This window comes from Schistocerca nitens, chromosome 6, assembly GCF_023898315.1.
Source record: "Schistocerca nitens isolate TAMUIC-IGC-003100 chromosome 6, iqSchNite1.1, whole genome shotgun sequence".
NCBI lineage: Eukaryota > Metazoa > Arthropoda > Insecta > Orthoptera > Acrididae > Schistocerca > Schistocerca nitens.
Window position 1 is genome coordinate 226,486,546 of NC_064619.1, and position 20,702 is coordinate 226,507,247.

The 20,702-nt window shown below is 45.9% G+C and overlaps 1 protein-coding gene across 1 annotated transcript in view; it reads left to right on the forward strand.

Annotated features, from left to right (window-relative positions):
- LOC126262647 (uncharacterized) overlaps positions 1-20,702 on the forward strand; it is a 173,527-nt gene that overhangs the window by 104,204 nt on the left and 48,621 nt on the right. Inside the window, exon 2 of the mRNA XM_049959411.1 lies at positions 16,122-16,301. Coding sequence (XP_049815368.1) covers positions 16,122-16,301 — 180 coding nt within the window. The remainder of the gene's footprint in view (positions 1-16,121; positions 16,302-20,702) is intronic.

The window sequence follows — 20,702 nt, forward strand, 5'->3', positions numbered from 1 at the left end:
CCTAGTACGATTCCGGAGACACAACGATTGAGTTACCCACTGTAAGAACCGAAAATATCCTCACGTTTATTATGCGCGCTAAGATATCTGAAAGAAGAAGTAACTGAAGCCAATAAACAATGAAGATTAATCACGCAAAAGAACATACGAGAGTGACTACAATGATTCTTTCATATTGCAGCGGAGAGTAGGGGAAAGTGTTGTAGCTTGGAATAATTTTCGAACTCTTGCCAGCCCTGTAACAGAAGTTTAAGATATCTTCTTATTCCATTTTTAAATGAGAGGATTCAGTTTATGTTTCCTGCAGTGTTTTTTTGAAATTGCCAAAATTACCTCGGGGAAGTAAGATTTTTCCAAGAGTGAGAAGGCTTCCAAGATACCACTTAGTCATGTACGTAGGAACAAATGATCGGCTTAAATTTATAATTTAAGAAATTTACCAGTACTGTATTTAATAGTTTATACGTTACACTATTAATTTAAGTCGCACCAAGAATCAGTAACTCAAAACAAATTAAGAAGTATTATCAAAAACCAATTACAAGCTCAAAATCGTTTGAAATAAAATCTAATAGCAGTCAACACTTGTTTCCATTTTCAAGACAATGAAAATTTTTATGATATTAAATAAACTCAGTTCATTTGCAAATATCACACGGTCCACGGCAGAAGACGTTCTTCAGTTTCAAGGTACAAGATGGTGTACGACCGACGAAATACGGCTTAACTGTCCGCACTTATGCAATGAGCTATAAAAATATGTTGCATTGCACTCACCATAAACTCTTTAATTGATGAATTAACAATATCCTCCAGATATCAAGATTTTGAACATGGCTACGCTTCAGCAATTGTGCGTGCAAGAGCTTCAGTGGATTAGAAATAACAGCTAACCAGTTGCAAAATACAGGTTTATTAAACCATGACTATGTTTTCGACAGTTTCAAAACCGTCTTCTTCAGAAGATGTAGTATGTGAAATCACATTATCAACAGTCAGTGTGGGAGTCGTTGATTAGTACATGTTGTCCACTCAGTCACCATCTAAATTACATTATACACTGACGTGCCAAAGAAACTGGCACACCTGCCTGATATCGCGTAGGGCGACCGCGAGCACGCAGAAGTGTCACAACACGACATTGTGTGGACTCGGCTAATGTCTGAAGTAGTCGGGAAGGAACTGACACCATGAATCCTGCAGGGCTGTCCATAAATCCATAAGAGTACGAGGGGGCGGATATCTCTTCTGAACAGCACGTTGCAATACATCCCAGATATGCTCAATAACGTTCATGTCCGGGAAGTCTGGTGGCCAGAGGAAGTGTTCAAACTCAGAAGAGTGTTCCTGGAGCCAGTCTGTAGCAATTCTGCACGTGTGGGATGTCGCATTGTCCTGCTGGAATTGCCCAACTCCTTCGGAATGCACAATGGACGTGAATGGATGCAGGTGATCGGACAGGATGTTTATATAAGTGTCACCTGTCACAGTCGTATCTAGACGTATCACGGTTCCCATATCACTCCAACTGCACACGCCCCACACCATTACAGAGTCTCCACCAGCTTGAACAATCCCCTGCTGATATGCAGGATCCATGGATTCATGAGGTTGTCTCTACACCCGTACACGTCCATCTGCTCAATACTATTTGAAACGAGACTCTTCCAACCAGGCAACATGTGTTCTGTCATCAACAGTCCAATATCGGTGTTGACGGGCCCAGGCGAGGCGTAATGCTTTGTGTCGTCCAGTCATGGAGGGTACACGATTGAGCTTTCGGCTCCGATAGTCCATATTGATGATGTTTCGTTGAATGGTTCGCACGCTGACAGTTCTTGATGACCCAGCCTTGAACTCTGCAGCAATATGGGGAAGGGTTGCACTTCTGTCACGTTGAAAGATTCTCTTCAGTCGTCGTTGGTCCCGTTCTTGCAAGATCTTTTTCCGGCCGCAGCAATGTCGGATTCGTGATATTCACGGTACACTTGTGAAATGATCGTACGGGAAAATCACACTTCAACGCTACCTCGGAGATGCTGTGTCCCATCGCCCCCGCCGAAGTGGCCGAGCGGTTCTAGGCGCTTCAGTCTGGAATCGCGCGACCGCTACGGTCGTAGGTTCGAATCCTGCCTCTGGCATGGATGTGTGTGATGTCCTTAGGTTAGTTAGGTTTAAGCTGTTCTAAGTTCTAGGGGACAGATGACCTCAGATGTTGAGCCCCATAGTGCTCAGAGCCAAACACTATTCTCCAGGTACAACACTCTACTCTACGGTGTTTTGAAAGTTCCTAGCACGTTGAAATTGTATGTGGGAAAGCTACTAAGCCATTTCTGCTCCTTAGCTGAGTGGTCACAACAACAGATTTGTCATGCAGGTGGCCCGGGTTCGATTGCCGGCCGGCTCGGATACTTCATCATTCTTTCATAAAAATCGACTCGCAAGTAGCCGAAGTGGCGTCAAATAAGAGGGTTTGCACTAGGCGTCCGAACAACCCTAGGTGGGGTCTTCCCGGCCAATAATGCCGTACGGTCATTTCATTTCATTTCCATTATATAATTTCTTATAGGAATACTACTCCCGCCGGCCGCGGTGGTCTAGCGGTTCTAGGCGCTCAGTGCGGAACCGCGCGATTGCTACGGTCGCAGGTTCGAATGCTGCCTCGGGCATGGACGTGTGTGATGTCCTTAGGTTGGTTAGGTTTAAGTACACTCCTGGAAATGGAAAAAAGAACACATTGACACCGGTGTGTCAGACCCACCAAACTTGCTCCGGACACTGCGAGAGGGCTGTACAAGCAATGATCACACGCACGGCACAGCGGACACACCAGGAACCGCGGTGTTGGCCGTCGAATGGCGCTAGCTGCGCAGCATTTGTGCACCGCCGCCGTCAGTGTCAGCCAGTTTGCCGTGGCATACGGAGCTCCATCGCAGTCTTTAACACTGGTAGCATGCCGCGACAGCGTGGACGTGAACCGTATGTGCAGTTGACGGACTTTGAGCGAGGGCGTATAGTGGGCATGCGGGAGGCCGGGTGGACGTACCGCCGAATTGCTCAACACGTGGGGCGTGAGGTCTCCACAGTACATCGATGTTGTCGCCAGTGGTCGGCGGAAGGTGCACGTGCCCGTCGACCTGGGACCGGACCGCAGCGACGCACGGATGCACGCCAAGACCGTAGGATCCTACGCAGTGCCGTAGGGGACCGCACCGCCACTTCCCAGCAAATTAGGGACACTGTTGCTCCTGGGGTATCGGTGAGGACCATTCGCAACAGTCTCCATGAAGCTGGGCTACGGTCCCGCACACCGTTAGGCCGTCTTCCGCTCACGCCCCAACATCGTGCAGCCCGCCTCCAGTGGTGTCGCGACAGGCGTGAATGGAGGGACGAATGGAGACGTGTCGTCTTCAGCGATGAGAGTCGCTTCTGCCTTGGTGCCAATGATGGTCGTATGCGTGTTTGGCGCCGTGCAGGTGAGCGCCACAATCAGGACTGCATACGACCGAGGCACACAGGGCCAACACCCGGCATCATGGTGTGGGGAGCGATCTCCTACACTGGCCGTACACCACTGGTGATCGTCGAGGAGACACTGAATAGTGCACGGTACATCCAAACCGTCATCGAACCCATCGTTCTACCATTCCTAGACCGGCAAGGGAACTTGCTGTTCCAACAGGACAATGCACGTCCGCATGTATCCCGTGCCACCCAACGTGCTCTAGAAGGTGTAAGTCAACTACCCTGGCCAGCAAGATCTCCGGATCTGTCCCCCATTGAGCATGTTTGGGACTGGATGAAGCGTCGTCTCACGCGGTCTGCACGTCCAGCACGAACGCTGGTCCAACTGAGGCGCCAGGTGGAAATGGCATGGCAAGCCGTTCCACAGGACTACATCCAGCATCTCTACGATCGTCTCCATGGGAGAATAGCAGCCTGCATTGCTGCGAAAGGTGGATATACACTGTACTAGTGCCGACATTGTGCATGCACTGTTGCCTGTGTCTATGTGCCTGTGGTTCTGTCAGTGTGATCATGTGATGCATCTGACCCCAGGAATGTGTCAATAAAGTTTCCCCTTCCTGGGACAATGAATTCACGGTGTTCTTATTTCAATTTCCAGGAGTGTACATGCCAGAATATCCATATTGTTATATTCAATAGGATGACCGGTGCTAATATTCTGCAATAGCCGATTTGCTGGGCTGTTGTCAGCGTGTGTGACCACTTTCTTCCGTACATCGCTCGTCCACGGTCTTGATAATATGACGAATATACGACATGCCACAACTGCAAAAAATGCGACAGACACGTGCATTAGCAAATCAAGATCCATCCTTTATGGAATCTAAAAGGAGCCTAATCTTAAATGTTAGGTCTGAAAACAGATTTCGCTTCACATTTCCACAAAATACGACCAGTCTTGTTGGAGTTGCTCCCTGCGTAAGGAGGAAGGTCGCAGACCTTGGTGCCAGCTGGATATTATCATCGCTCACCCGTTGCATGGCTTGTCGATAGCACAATGCACGCCTGATCAGTGTTTCACTGTACACATTGTGACAAAAGGTGACCTTAAGATGGGTTAGCTGACGGCAACATGCTTTTCCATCTCCATCGCAAAACGAATATTATAATGGATTGAAGAGAGGTGTTTTAAAAAGTCGTTCAAAGCCTCAGTGTCTTCAGACAGACCAAACAACAAAAGTATGGTCTACATACCTGGAAAAAGGTTTCAAAGCCGTCGACTCCAAGGCACGTTCCTCGAAGCATTCGATAAGCAGATTCGCATTAAGAGGTGACAAGGAACTTCCCATCGCAACTCCATCTGTATTGTCATAATACGAGTCACTGAATAAATAGTAAGTTAGAAGTCAACACATGTCGAAATAGGTTCATTAATTCAACACCAGAAACCTCGATTAACAAAAGCAATCAGACGGAGGTACACGAGTGAAGAGAGAGGTAACATCAGAACTTATTACGATATCAGAGTCATTCAGGAGCATTCCCTCTTATCGACGTAATAAATCTGACGATTTGCTAATGTGATGCTGGCTCCGACCAACTAGTGGGCTAAACAGAGTAACAAGAGGTTTGTTGCAACAGATATTCTTGCAGTTGTAGCATGTCACATACGGAGTGAATCACCTGAACTACCACTGCAAATATAGCGAAAATGGAAAGAGCTATTGATGAGCGGTTTTCACAGAGTAGTGTGGTGGTTAGGGGCTCGCTTTCTGAGCCAGTTAACAGATTTTAATAATACTCAAAAAGTGTATTTTTTGTGCAAACATACTCTTTTTTAAATGGAACAAAGCCCATAGTCATTAACAAATTAAATTAGAATAAATTAGAAGGTCAGTGGCTTCTGTTGCAGTATTTTAGTGCGAGTCGTTTACGAGATATATTTTTAAAAGCTTCCACACCGACAGTTGTTTGTGCCATTCAACCTGCGTAGTCGCTAGGTTCGATGTTGTTGTGTTAGATCACGTTGTGCTTGTGTGCTCCTTGAGTGCGTTGCGACTTGCTACACCGTGTGTGACAGTCCAAGCAGTAGTTGGTGAGTGGACGATGGGAATTACCAAAGTAGAAAAAGCCGACATGCTCAAGGTGTATGGAGAGTGTAGGAAGAACGCAGTTCTTGCACGGTGTATGCGGCAAGATATCCGAATAGGCGTCAACCATCTCGGCAATTATTTATCAGCCTCTTCAACCAGTTGCGTGAAAGTGGTAGTGAACACCTACACAACGTAACAGAAGGAAATAAGTGACCACAGAAGAGGAGTAAATTAATGTTCTTGCTGCTGTCGCAGTTGATCCGCATGTCAGTTCCCGCGTAATAGCACGAGGAAGTGGCATAAGTCAGGCAAGTGTTGTAAGCATTCTCCATCGACATAGGTTCCATCCCCACCACATCTCTCTCCATCAAGAGCTACATGGGAACGTCTATATCTATGTACATCTACATCTACATGGGTACTCTGCAAATCATATTTAAGTGCCTGGCAGAGGGTTCATCGAACCATCTTCACAATTCACTATTATTCCAACCTCGTATGGTGCGCGGAAAGAACGAACACCTATATCTTTCCGTACGAGCTCTGATTACTCTTATTTTATCGTGGTGATCGTTCCTCCCTATGTAGGTCTGTGTCAACAAAACATTTTCGCATTCGAAGGAGAAATTTGGTGATTGGAATTTCGTGGGAATATTCCGTCGCAACGAAAAACGCCTTTCTTTTAATGATGTCCAGCCCAAATCCTGTATCATTTCTGTGACACTCTCTCCCATATTTCGGAATAATACAAAACGTGCTGCCTTTCTTTGAACTTTTTCGATGCATTCCGTCAGTCCCATCTGGTAAGGAGTACACACCGCGCAGCAGTATTCTAAAAGAGGACGGACAAGCGTAATGTGGGCAGTCTCCTTAGCAGATCTGTTACATTTTCCAAGTGTGCTGCCAATTAAACGCAGTCTTTGGTTAACCTTCCCCACAACATTTTATATGTGTTCCTTCCAATTTAAGTAGTTCGTAGTTATAATACCTAGGTCTTTAGTTGAATTTACGGCTTTTAGAGTAGACTGATTTATCGTGTAACCGAACTTTAACGAGTTCCTTTTAGCACTCATGTGGATGACCTCACAATTTTCCTTATTTAGGGTCAACTGCCAATTTTTGCACCATTCAGATATCTTTTCTAAATCTTTTTGTAATTTGTTTTGATCTTCCGATGACTTTATTAGTCGAAACACGACAGCGTCATCTGCAAACAACCTAAAACGGCTGCTCGAATTGTCTCCCAAATCGTTTATATAGATAAGGAACAGCAAAGGGCCTATAATACTAACTTGGGGAACGCCAGAAATTACTTATGTTTTACTCAATGACTTTTCGTCAATTACTACGAACTGTGCCCTCTCTGACAGGAAATCACAAATCCAGTCACATAACTGAGACGATATTCCAAAAGCACGCAATTTCACTTTAAGCCGCGTGTGTGGTACAGTGTCAAAAGCCGTCCGGAAATCCAGAAATACGAAATCTATCTGAAATCCCTTGTCATTAGCACTCAACACTTCATGTGAATAAAGAGATAGTTGTGTTTAACAGGAACGATGTTTTCTAAACCCATGCTGACTGTGGGTCAATAGTTTTCTTCGAGGTAATTCGTAATGTTCGAACACAATATATGTTCCAAAATGCTACTGCATATCGACGTTAACGATATGGGCCTGTATTTTAGCTGATTACTCCTACTACCTTTCTTGAATATTGGTGTGACCTGTGCAACTTTCCAGTCTTTGGGTACAGATCTTTCGTCTAGCGAACGGTTGTATATGATTGTCAAGTATGGAGCTAATGCATCAGCGTACTCCGAAAGGAACACCGAGCGAGGTGGCGCAGTGGTTAGCACATTGGACTCGCATTCGGGAGGACGACGGTTCAATTCCGTCTCCGGCCATCCTGATTTAGGTTTTCCGTGATTACCCTAAATCGTTTCAGGCAAATGCCGGGATGGTTCCTTTGAAAGGGCACGGCCGATTTCCTTCCCAGTCCTTCCTTAACCCGAGCTTACGGTCCGTCTCTAATGACCTCGTTGTCGACGGGACGTTAAACACTAACCACCACCACCACCACCATCCGAAAGGAACCTAATTGGTATACAGTCTGGATCAGAAGACTTCCTTTTATTAAGTGGTTTAAGTTGCTTCACTACTCCGAGGATATTTACTTCTACGTTACTCATGTTGGCAGCTGTTCTCGATTCGAATTCTGGAATATTTACTTCGTCTTCTTTTGTGAAGGCATTTCGGACGGCTGTGTTTAGTAACACTGCTTTGGCAGCACTGTCTTCAATAGTATCTCCATTGCTATCGTGCAGAGAAGGCAATGACTGTTTCTTGCCTCTAACATACTTCACGTACGACCAGAATCTCTTTGGATTTTCTGCCAGGTTTCGAGACAAAGTTTCGTTGTGGAAAATGTTATAAGCATCTCGCATTGAAGTCCGCGCGAGATTTCGAGCTTCTGTAAAAGACCGCCAACCTTGGGGATTTTGGTTCTGTTTAGATTTGGCATGTTCGTTTCGTTGTTTTTGCAACAGTGTTCTAATCCGTTTTGTGTACCAAGGAGGATCAGCTCCATCGTTTGTTAGTTTATTTGGTATAAATCTCTCAATTGATGACGATACTGTTTCTTTGAATTCAAGCCACATCTGGTCTACACTTATATTATTAATTTGGAATGAGTGGAGATTGTCTCTCAGGAAGGTGTCAAGTGAATTTTTATCTGCTTTTTTGAATAGGTATATTTTTCGTTTATTTTTAAAGGATTTGGGGATTACAATATTCAGTCTCGCTACGACAACCCTGTGTTCACTAATCCCTGTATCGGTTTTGATGGTCGTTATTAACTCAGGATTATTTGTTGCTAAGAGGTCAAGTGTTTTTTCACAACCGTTTACTATTCGCGTGGGCTCATGAACTAACTGCTCAAAATAATTTTCGGAGAATGCGTTTAGCAGAATTTCGGATGAAATTTTATGCGTACCTCCGGAATTAAACATTCATTTTCGCCAACATATCGATGGTAAATTTAAGTCACCACCAACTATTATCGTACGGGTCGGGTACGTGTTTGAAATCAAACTCAAGTTTTCTTTGAACCTTTCAGCAACTGTATCATCTGAATTGGGATGTCGGTAAAGGGATCCTATTATTATTTTATTCCGGTTGCCAACAATGACTTCTGTCCATAATAACTAACAGGAAGTATGTACTTCAATTTCGTGACAAGTTAAACTACTTCTAACAGCAACAAACACGCCACCGCCAAGAGTGTTTAGTAGCCTATCCTTTCGGAACACAATTTGGTTCTTCGAAAAAAATTCGGCTGAGCTTATATCCGGCTTTAGCCAGTTTTCAGTACCACGATTATGCGAATCGTGTTAACTTCTATACATGGAGATTAAGACATGGCACTCGACGTGTATGATGTATCTTGTTCAGCGATGGAGCCACAGTTATCAATCATGGCCAGTAATCCACCGAAACGTGCACTGCTGGTCTGTTTACAAACCCCATTGGCTTCGTCAGATGGAATGTAAGTGTATGGTGTAGGATAGTGAACCATCAGCTCGTAGGCTAATGTTTAGTAGATGGAACACTGAACGTATCGCAGTCTCCTAACAGATCATCTTCCACGGTTGCTAGAAGACGCTCCTCTGCAGAGTAGGACGATCCTGTGGTACCAGCATGATGGCTGTCCAGCCTATAGTGCACGAAGTACTACAGTATGTCTTCACAGATTGTTTTCAATTGGTTTGATTGGACGTAGATGATCTGTAGCTTGTCCTGTCCGTTCTCCGGATTTTATGCCTGTAGACATTTTTCTGTGAGGGAAAGCTGAAAGACGCTATCTACAAGGACACACCTACTACGTCCGATCATATGCAACGACGTATTACTGTAGCCTCCTCAGACATCTCCGCTAAAATGCTAGCATATGTGCAACACTCATTCCGTGCGAGACTTGAAAGCGTGTATTGCCACTGCCGGTTGTCATTTTGAACACAACACGTTGTCAAGCGTCGCAAAAAAAAAAAAAAAAAAAAAAAAAAAAGGTTCAAATGGCTCTAAGCACTATGGGACTTAACATCTGAGGTCATCAGTCCCCTAGACTTATAATTACTTAAACCTAACTAACCTACGGACATCACACACATCCATGGCCGAGGCAGGATTCGAACCTGCGACCGTAGCAGCAGCGCGGTTCCGGACTGAAGCGCCTAGAACCGCTCGGGCACAGCGGCCGGCGTGAAGCGTCTCGTTATAGGTCAGCATTCAAATAACAGGTCTATGCAATTGTGTTGTTCTTTAGTGTGTGCTACCGCAGGTATTGTACAACTGAGGCTGTGGAAACTTTTAAAAATACGGCATCTCGTAAACGACTCGCACTAGAACCCTGCAACAGACACCACTGACATTCTAACTTACTCCACTTCTAGTTTGTTAGTGTCAATAGGCATTGTTCCATTGAAAAAAGTGTATGTTTGCACAAAAAGTTCACTTTCTAAGTATCATTACAATCTGTTCATTGGCTAACAGTACGAGGCCCCGACTACCTGTCCACTTTGTAAAAGCCACACATTTGTAACACTTACCGTTTCCGGAATATTTGCGGTGCACGTTTTAGGTGATTCATCCTGATACGGCAGACTACTAGGAGCGTGGAGGATCAGTGTGCTGAACATAAGCATCACACACGCTTACAGCAGACGGGCAAAATATTGTCTTAACCCCGGTTGTACCTTGGAATATAACAACGCGGAAATTCTGGCATGCACTTCCAGCTATTGGGACAGTGTTACTAACGAAGCAATGAAAATTAAATTACCATGAAACCTCGTAAATAGAGATGGAGGGTTTTAGTTTGATTCTGCATGGAATCTTGCTCACTCCCTCGTCAAAAAAAAAAAAAAAAAAAAAAAAAAAAAAAAAAAAAAAAAAAAAAAAAAAAAAACGGCACTTCACAGTTTATTTCTCACTTTTCGCTATCGATAACTTCTAGCGTCGGTCATCTTTGGTAGTGTGGTTGTGCTACTGTTTACAGTGTGTGTGTGTGTGTGTGTGTGTGTGTGTGTGTGTGTGTGTGTTATCTATTCGATATTGCTTTTCAAACCGAGCTTTTAAATTCCCTTTCACAGTGCCTACTAGCTGCAGTTTCGCCTTGAAAATAGTAGGGTGGTCACTTGTCGAAATATCGGCGGTTGTGGACAACGTCACCCGGCTGCATTCCTCTATGTTGTTTATAAGCTGCTGATAATGCGGTAGCTTACCCATACGCGTCATCTCCGCGTCCTTCACTTTGATCACTCAACATCTGACACTGTTCACGCCACTTATGTACGCTATCTGGCCTGTTAACTACAATAAACACGAGCAACGCTAATGCACTGTGATAGCCGTTCTACCTTTCACAGAGAAATGCGACGCTAATCACTTACATGCCCGCCGATGGTGTGTACATGTGCTAAGCTACATTGACACTGGCTTGCCTTCTGGGTGGTTCACGTTTTTTTGTCAGGCTGTATAGGTCTGTAGTTCTGTGACCCTCGGTGTCGACTTTCTTTCATTCTTACCGAAGTAGTATTGCGCTCCGCGCTAACAGGACCATAAATTTTAACCGTATAAAGGATTGAAGAAGAATTGTCCTGTGCTCTCGCAACCAGAAGGAGCTCGCATTTCGCACGAGTTCCGCACACACGGCGTTTGAGCTCCCACAAGGAAGTTTTATAAAAGCGAAGTGGCGCGCTGCGCGAAATAATGGCGAGAGGAAGGCGACGCGCCGCGGCAGGTCTGCTGCTGGCTGCGGAATGACGTGCGCTGATTAACGAGCGCGGGGATATGAACTGGCGGCCGCGCGGCTCAAAAGCGCCACGGCGGGCCTTTGTGCGGCGCTCGCTGCCTGATTGTTCGCCACCGGCAAATCCGGTACCGAGCGCGCCGACAAAGGCCGCGCCGGATTTCGCAGTATCATTACGTTTCCCGAAAGCAAACTCTGAGCAGGTTGTCAGCGAGAGAAAGTTTCATTTAACCATTCTTTCTAGGGAATGGCACTGAAAGCGGAAACTGCTTTTACTCCCAGAGAAAAAGTCTACGAGTGATGCCTCGCCCTTTAATAAACCAGTAACATCCCTGATAACGGAAGTTTTTCCATTATCTACCGGGTGATCGAAAAGTCAGTATAAATTTGAAAACTGAATAAACCACGGAATAATGTAGATAGAGAGGTACAAATGACACACATGCTTGGAATTACATGGGCTTTTATTTGAACCAAAAAAATACAAAAGTTAAAAAAATGTCCGACAGATGGCTCTTCGTTTGATCAGAATAGCAATAATTAGCATAACAAAGTAAGACAAAGCAAAGATGATGTTCTTTACAGGAAACGCTCAATATGTCCACCATCATTCCTCAACAATAGCTGTAGTCGAGGAATAATGTTGTGAACAGCACTGTAAAGCATGTCTGGAGTTATGGTGAGGCACTGGCGTCGGATGTTGTCTTTCAGCATACCTAGAGATGTCGGTCGATCACGATACACTTGCGACTTCAGGTAACCCCAAAGCCAATAATCGCACGGACTGAGGTCTGGGACCTGGGAGGCCAAGCATGACGAAACTGGCGGCTGAGCACACGATCATCACCAAAAGACGCGCGCAAGAGATCTTTCACGCGTCTAGCAATATGGAGTGGAGCGCCTGGTTCTAATAAAACCCCATGTCAGTCCAAGCATGTGTGTCAATTTTTACCTCTCTATCTACATTATTCCGTGGTTTATTAAGTTTTCAAATTTATACTGACTTTTTGATCACCTGGTACTTACAGTATGAACGAGGCTGTGTAGCTGGGCGTATTAGTGCCATCTTGTGGGCGACCAGTGTCAGTGATCGCGGCTCTCCTACCGCAGCCAATCACAAGCTTCACAGTGTGCGTAAATCATTTTAATAAATTAAGTAGAACATTATTATGTCGAACTGTTGTAATCCTCCAAAGACAAGCTTCATGCAGCTCTCAACGCTAATCTATCTTTCACAAGTGTCTCCGAATAGCTATTGCAACCTTCGAGGGGCATTCAGTAAATAATACAACACTTTTCTGTCTCAGCCAGTTTCTGTTGAAAAAATGCGAAATTTGCTGTGGGAAATCGTGGAATAGCCCCGCTTCACCCCCTATACTATCATGAAGATCCGATAGATGGTGGCGATAGAACTAGCCTTCAAAATGGCGTCTGTAACGGAGGTACTTTCCAAGTAAAGAGCTGTCACTGAGTTTCTTTTGGCGGCGACCTGAACATTGCAAGTATTTGTAGGCGCTTGCAGGATGTCTATGGAGACCTGCCAGTGAACAAAAGCACGGTGAGTCGTTGGGCGAGGCATCTGTCATCATCGCAACAATGTCGCGCTAACTTGTCCGATCCCCAGCTTGCCGACCGGCCGCACACAGCTGTGACTCCTCAGGGTTGGAACGTGCGGACACACTCATTCGGACTGATCGTCGAATCACATATTTAACTGGTGTCCGCCTGTTTAGCTGGGTTGTAACGTGCTTGCCTCCCGTGCAGCGGACCCTGGTTCGATTCCCGGCCGGATTGGAAATTTTCTCCGTTCGTGGACTGAGTGTTGTGTTGTCCTCATCATCATTTCATCCTCATCATCGGCCCGCAAGTCGCCCAATGTGGCGTCGAGTGAAATAAGACTTCCACTTGGCCGAACTTCCCCGCTTGGGGCCTCTCGGTCAACGATGCCAAACGCTCATTTCATCGCCATACTCTCATTTCATTTTTACCTCGCTGGTAAACTGTACGTCTCTCTTGATAGTGCTGACAGACTCTTCCACCAGTTGGGGTATTCAAAGGTGTGCGCAGCTGGGATCCTCACCTCCTAAAAGAAGGCCATAAACAGCAACGAAGTAGCATCTGTACGGAATTGCTTGCGCATTACCACACTGGTCGTGACACTTGCTTGTCGAACTTCGTCACAAGCAATGAAAATGGCTTCACCGCTTCGAACCGGAAAAAATGGCATTTAATGGAGTGGCACCATACCACCTCTCCTCTGAAGAAAAAGTTGAAAGTCACACCCTCAACCAATGAAGTCATGACGACGGACTTCTGTGACTCTGACTGGGTTGTTCCGTTTGAACTCCTCCCTCATGGTGCAACGACCAACTCTGAAGTGTACCGTTCCACCCCCAGGAAATTGAAGGAACGTCTTCAGCGTGTTTGTCACCACACAGACGCAAACGAGCGTCTCCCTTTCCATGACAACGCAAAGCCTCACACAAATCTGCGCACCCGAGACAAGCTCAGAAAACTTCATCATCCACCCTACAGCTTGGATCCAGCACTGGACTTCCAGCCGGCCGCTGTAACGGGAGTCACAGGATAAAATATTTGCGTAATTTACGTGTACATCATGCCCGAGACGAAGGCCAACTGTTAGGAATATACCGACTCAAGCGGCCAGGAAAAACTGGAGCTATTAAAGCCAGGTATGAGGAGCACCTGTTGGGTGAAATGATCGTATGGCATTGTTGGCCGGGAGGCCCCATGCGGGGGAGTTCGGCCGCCGTATTGCAAGTCCTCTTTACGTGTCGCCACACCGGCGGCTTGCGAGTCAGTGATGATGAAGGACACACAACACCCAGCCCCCTGCCGGGAATCGCACCCGGGCTCCCGGCGCGGTAGGCGGTCATGCTACCGCTACGCTACGGAGGCGGACAATACAGCTAACAGGCACCATAACATAGACGAGTAAGAGTTTTGGTCGACCTTAGGGAACAAGAACGATATTGCGGTGCCTGTGTCATTCTGAATTACGATGCAGAGTTCTTAGGGTATGCATGTATAAGGACGACCGTCAGCTGTAGAATGGAATGACGACAATGAAAATTTGTGCCGAACCGGGACTCGAAACCGAATTTTACGCTAATCGCGAGCCGTCGCCTTACCATTTGGCTATCCGTGCACGACTCACGGCCAAGCCCAAACTTCCATATGTTGTCAACCAAGCTTCTACGACCTGTACTTGTACATTCATTATATATATTCCCGTACAGGTCAGACGTTGTACTTTAAAGTCGCTTGCCCATTGTCGGCAGATAAATATGATATTGCACTGCCTGTGCTATTCTGATTATCCCGGACGGCAGAGAATATCGATAGAGTAAGAGGAGCTGTGGAAGCCAGTCCTCGGCGGCCGACCCGTAAACAAGCTGCTGCTTTGCATATGTCTGACCGCTCGGTAAGACGACTTCTGCGGTTCGATCTGCATTTCCAACCATATAAAATGGCTATTGCTCAGCAGTTAAAGCCCAGTGACTATGCAAAGCGGAAAGCATTTTCAGAGCAATTGATTCACTTGATGACAGATGAAAAAATTTTCATAATGAGCGACGAGGCGTATTTGCATCTGGACGGTTATGTAAAGAAACAGAACTTTCGTTATTGGTCAGCTACAAATCCTGAAGAACTGCATGAATGTCCTCTGTGTATTCCTAAGGTCACTGTTTGGTGTGGTGTAGCAAAAACTTTTGTCATTGCACCATACTTCTTTGAAGAGGGTTGTCAATTTGTTCCGGTCAGTTCGCGATATTACCTGTTGATGTTCCAAAACTTACTGATCCCAGTACTTCGGAGAAAACGCTTACTGCGCAGTAGAATGTGGTTCCAGCAGGATGGGGCAACTGCTCATACAGCCAATGAGGTGATGGAATTTTTGGAAAAGTAAGTTTCGTGGCCGAGTAATCTAGCGTTTCGGGGATATTAAAATGGTTCAAATGGCTCTGAGCACTATGGGACTTAACATCTGAGGTTATCAGTCCCCTAGACATACAACTACTTAAACCTAACTGACCTAAGGACAGCAAACACTTCCACGCCCGAGGCAGGATTCGAACCTGCGACCGTAGCAACAGCGCGGTTCCGGACTGAAGCTCGGGTATATTGCATGGCCAGCATGCTTCCCTGATCGAAGCGTTTGTGATTTTTTTCTTGTGGGGTTTCTTGAAATCAAGAGTCTACACAAACAAGCCCCGCACATTGGGCGAACTTAAAATGGCCATAATTCAATAAATCGCCAACCTGTCTCCTGCAATGTTAGGGAAGGTGTTCGACAGTTTTGGTGCGAGACTGGAAGAGTGCTTCATCACAGAAGGGCACCATTTGAAGGACCTCATCTTCAAAACTTAAACTGATGAAATCGGTTGTTCGAATGTTATTTCGTTTAATTTCCATTAACACCAATACAATTTTTTATCACTCTTAACATTTGTGTTAATTGTACTTTAAAACTGTCAGATCTTTTTGCCGCTCCCAGTATGTGACGGTCCATTGTTATTATCAAGAAAATGGACTACAATAATTAAATAAATAAATAATTTCCATTAAACTGACATGGCCATATGTAATCGGTATATTTATTTTGAGTTGCTGTGTACACTGGATGTCTTGGGATGAAGATTTCTGTGTGGTCCTGTTAAGGATGTGCGCTTGCGCTCAGGTTTGAGGTGGTGGTGGACTGTGTGTGAGCTGTTGTACGGTGGTGCGCAGGTGCTGTTCCTGGTGGCGGCCGTGGTGTTCCTGTCCTCGGAGGTGTGCCCGCGCGCCCCGGACTGGTACGTCTGGCTCTACCCTACGGCCGCCTTCCTGACTGCGGCGCTCACCATCTGCACTTACATCTTCTACGTGCTGGGCGTCGCCGAGGACGAACCCGACAACTGGGTCCGGGCGGTGAGTCCACCTGCCGCCGCGCCGTCTCAGCAACACTACGACTCTGATCTACAGCGTTATTCTAAATGATGGACCCATTTTCAAGAATTCCTATGTATTCAAGTACAAATCCAAGATGAACAAGATTTATACTAACGAAAAGAGGACGTTTCAAAGTACGAGGTGCATTCAAGTTCTAAGGCCTCCGATTTTTTTTCTAATTAACTACTCAAACGAAATCGATGAAACTGGCGTTACTTCTCGACGTAATCGCCCTGCAGACGTACACATTTTTCACAACGCTGACGCCATGATTCCATGGCAGCGGCGAAGACTTCTTTAGGAGTCTGTTTTGACCACTGGAAAATCGCTGAGGCAATAGCAGCACGGCTGGTGAATGTGCGGCCACGGAGAGTGTCTTCCATTGTTGGAAAAAGCCAAAAGACACTAGGAGCCAGGTCAGGTGAGTAGGGAGCATGAGGAATCACTTCAAAGTTGTTATCACGAAGAAACTGTTGCGTGACGTTAGCTCGATGTGCGGGTGCGTTGTCTTGGTCAAACAGCACACGCGCAGCCCTTCCCGGACGTTTTTGTTGCATTGCAGGAAGGAATTTGTTCTTCAAAACATTTTCGTAGGATGCACCTGTTACCATAGTGCCCTTTGGAACGCAATGGGTAAGGATTACGCCCTCGCTGTCCCAGAACATGGACACCATCATTTTTTCAGCACTGGCGGTTAACCGAAATTTTTTTGGTGGCGGTGAATCTGTGTGCTTCCATTGAGCTGACTGGCGCTATGTTTCTGGATTGAAAAATGGCATCCACGTCTCATCCATTGTCACAACTGACGAAAAGAATGTCCCATTCATGCTGTCGTTGCGCGTCAACATTGCTTGGCAACATGCCACACGGGCAGCCGTGTGGTCGTCCGTCAGCATTCGTGGCACCCACCTGGATAACACTTTTCGCATTTTCAGGTCGTCATGCAGGATTGTGTGCACAGAACCCACAGAAATGCCAACTCTGGAGGCGATCTGTTCAACAGTCATTCGGCGATCCCCCAAAACAATTCTCTCCACTTTCTCGATCATGTCGTCAGACCGGCTTGTGCGAGCCCGAGGTTGTTTCGGTCTGTTGTCATACGATGTTCTGCCTTCATTAAACTGTCGCACCCACGAACGCACTTTCGACACATCCATAACTCCATCACCACATGTCTCCTTCAACTGTCGATGAATTTCTATTGGTTTCACACCATGCAAATTCAGAAAACGAATGATTGCACGCTGTTCAAGTAAGGAAAACGTCGCCATTTTTAGTATTTAAAACAGTTCTCATTCTCGCCGCTGGCGGTAAAATTCAATTTTCCGTACGGTGCTGCCATCTCTGGGACGTATTGACAATGAAGGCGGCCTCATTTTAAAACAATGCGCATGTTTCTGTCTCTTTCCAGTCCGGAGAAAAAAAATCGGAGGCCTTAGAACTTGAATGCACCTCGTATTTGGCGTGCGGCGGGCGGGCGGGCGGTGATGGTTTCAGAAGCGGCCGGTAGAGTTCGCGTCGCAACAGGGCTGTCACTCCGTTTCACTGTCAGTTGTGTCTGCCCCTGGTAGCTGAAATGCCGGCACGGTAGCTCAGCGTGTTCGGTCAGAGGGTTAGCTCCTCTCTGTAGTAAAAAAAAAACTGAGTGAACGGGTCAACGAAGAACCTAAACGGGTGCCATCGAACGTCCGCCTCGAACAAATTCCACGAACAATGAAGAACAAAAAGATATACCAAAAAAAAGGTCAACGTGACGGATTGTCAATCCTCTGGACCCGAGTTCGATTCCCGGCTGGGTCGGAGAACTTTCTCCGCCCAGGGACTGGGTGTTGTGCTGTCCTTATTATCATCCTCTCATCCTCATCGACTGCAGGTCGCCGAAGTGGCGTCAAATTGAAAGACCGGCACCCGGCGAAAGGTCTGCCCGACGGGGGGCCCTAGCCATACGATTAAATAAATAAAACTGTCAGTTGTGAGTGAGATGGCGACTGTGGAGCACAAGGTTTTCTGCGTTATTGAGTTCGCGAAAAGTGAGGCGCAAATTACAGTGCAGCGATCATTTCGTACCAAATTCGGTATTCAACTATCAACTCGCAAAAGCATAAGCCGTTGGTTTAAGCAATTTAAACAGTCTGGGAGTGTGTGCAAAGGGAAAAGCACAGGCCGACCGCGTGTGTCAGAGCATTCAAGAATTTTTTGTGCGCAATCCCAGCGAATCTATCAATAGAGCCAGTCGAGAACTGTATGGAAAGTTCTGAGACGGCGTTTGCTGTACAGGCCCTACCGATTACAACATGTGCAGGCTCTCAACCCCAATGACAAAGAGAAGCGCCTTGCATCTTGTGGTTAAGTGCTAGCAAAGGTGGAGCAAGACGCATTTCTGCAGCGTGTGATTTTTAGCGATGAAGCGACGTTCCACCTTAAGGGAAAAGTCAACAGATCCAATGTTCGCGTATCGGAATTGTTAAGGCTTTCGTGGCCACTTGTTGACAAACTGCCTATTGGCTGCTGTCTCGGGTTCTTCGGCCGACGTTCATCTAATGATTTTACTGATGTTTCGCCAGCACGAGTGGCTGGCATTGTCAAAGCTTCACCCTCCATTGCCAGTGCACCACCAGCTTTGACAATGTCAGCCACTCGTGCTGGCGAAACATCAGTAAAATCATTAGATGAACGTCGGACGAAGAACCCGAGACAGGAGCCAATAGGCAGTTTGTTCGCGTATAGGGTTTGGGAAATCCACATTCACCATTGCAATACAAAAGAGATTCACCGAAGATCAACGTGTTCTGTGCTGTATCCCGTACAAAGGTTTATGGACCATTTTTCTTTGCGGAAAGAGCTGAAACGGGAATCACGCACCTGGACATGCTGGAACAATGGCTGTTCCATCAAGTTATGGAAGATTCCCAGGACTTCATTTTCCAACCGGATGGAGCTCCGCCCCATTGGCACTGTTATGTACAAGGCTTTTTGAGTGACTCCCTACCTCATCTCTGGGTCGGTCGCGGGGGACTTGAGGACCTGGCTGCGCACTTCTGACCGCCGAGATCTCCTGATCTCACACCCTGCGACTATTTCTTATGGGGTTATGTGAAGGAAGCTGCTTACGTCCGGCCACTACCAACCACTCTGGACGATCTACAGAACCGGATCACTCAGCAGCAGCAGATCCGCTTTCGCGTGTGTGGGACGAGTTTGGCTACCGCGTCGATGTTTGCCGTGCATCCAACGGTGGCCACATTGAACATTTATCACATTTCTAATTATTAAATAATTATTAAAAACTAATTAATTAGAAACTATTACAAACTATTCAATTTATTAAATTGATTTCAAACATTATGAAAAAAACTTTGATACTTCCTCTTTTCATTGGTATAAAACTTGTTCATTTTGGACTTGTACTTAAATAAATACGAAGTTTTGAAAATTGGTCCATCATTTAGAATAACCCTGTAGTTTGAGTAGAATTAAAATTACCGTAGCTCTTACAGGGCACATACCCAGATGCTGAATAACGAAATGCCTACCAAGTATGATACATTATGTCCTTCCCTCAAAACCTTGGTGGAATTTGTATGTGCTATCACGCCCGACAGTGTTTCAGCACTACACATTTCTTTCTACCTAAGAAAATTCGGGGACACAATGCGGTTATCTTTTTTCTTGATAGTCGCGTTGAATCTAAATGTGTACTTTTATACCTCCAGGTTCGCTCTAGTAGCTCTGCAGAAAGTCTCCAAAATGAGTTGTGTGAAATGAATGGAAGTAAATCGCATAATGCCGCTATTTTGAGTGAAATACACAGGTGCGCAAAACTAACAACAAAAAATACATCACAATGAAATGAATACCCTAGCTGCATACAGGCGTTGATATAAGTCAACGCGGACAGTTGAAAATGATTGCCCCGACCAGGACTCGAACCCAGGACCTCCTGCTTACATGGCAGACGCTCTGTCCATTTCTTTTTTTTTTTCTTCTTTTTTAAGTCTCAGTTTGTTCGTTTTCGTTCGTTGTATCTGCTCTGGGCGGACGTCGAAAGACACCCGTTTCAGTTCGTTGTTGATCCATTAACTCAGTTTTTTTATTACAGAGGGCAGCTAGCCCTCTGACCGAACACGCTGAGCTACCGTGCCGGCTCCATCTGAGCCACTGATGACACAGAGGATAGTGCGACTGCAGGGACTTGTCTCCGGCACGCCTCCCGTGAGACCCACATTCTCAACTTATTGTCCCGCACTATATTCATAGTGCCCCTGCCCATCATACTCATTACTCGTGGCTTTACTGCCGATTCCCGTAAGAGTTCTTCTGCACAGAAGAAGATGGTCAAATAGCCGTTGAGCCTTAACTATATATATGAAGATGGTACCT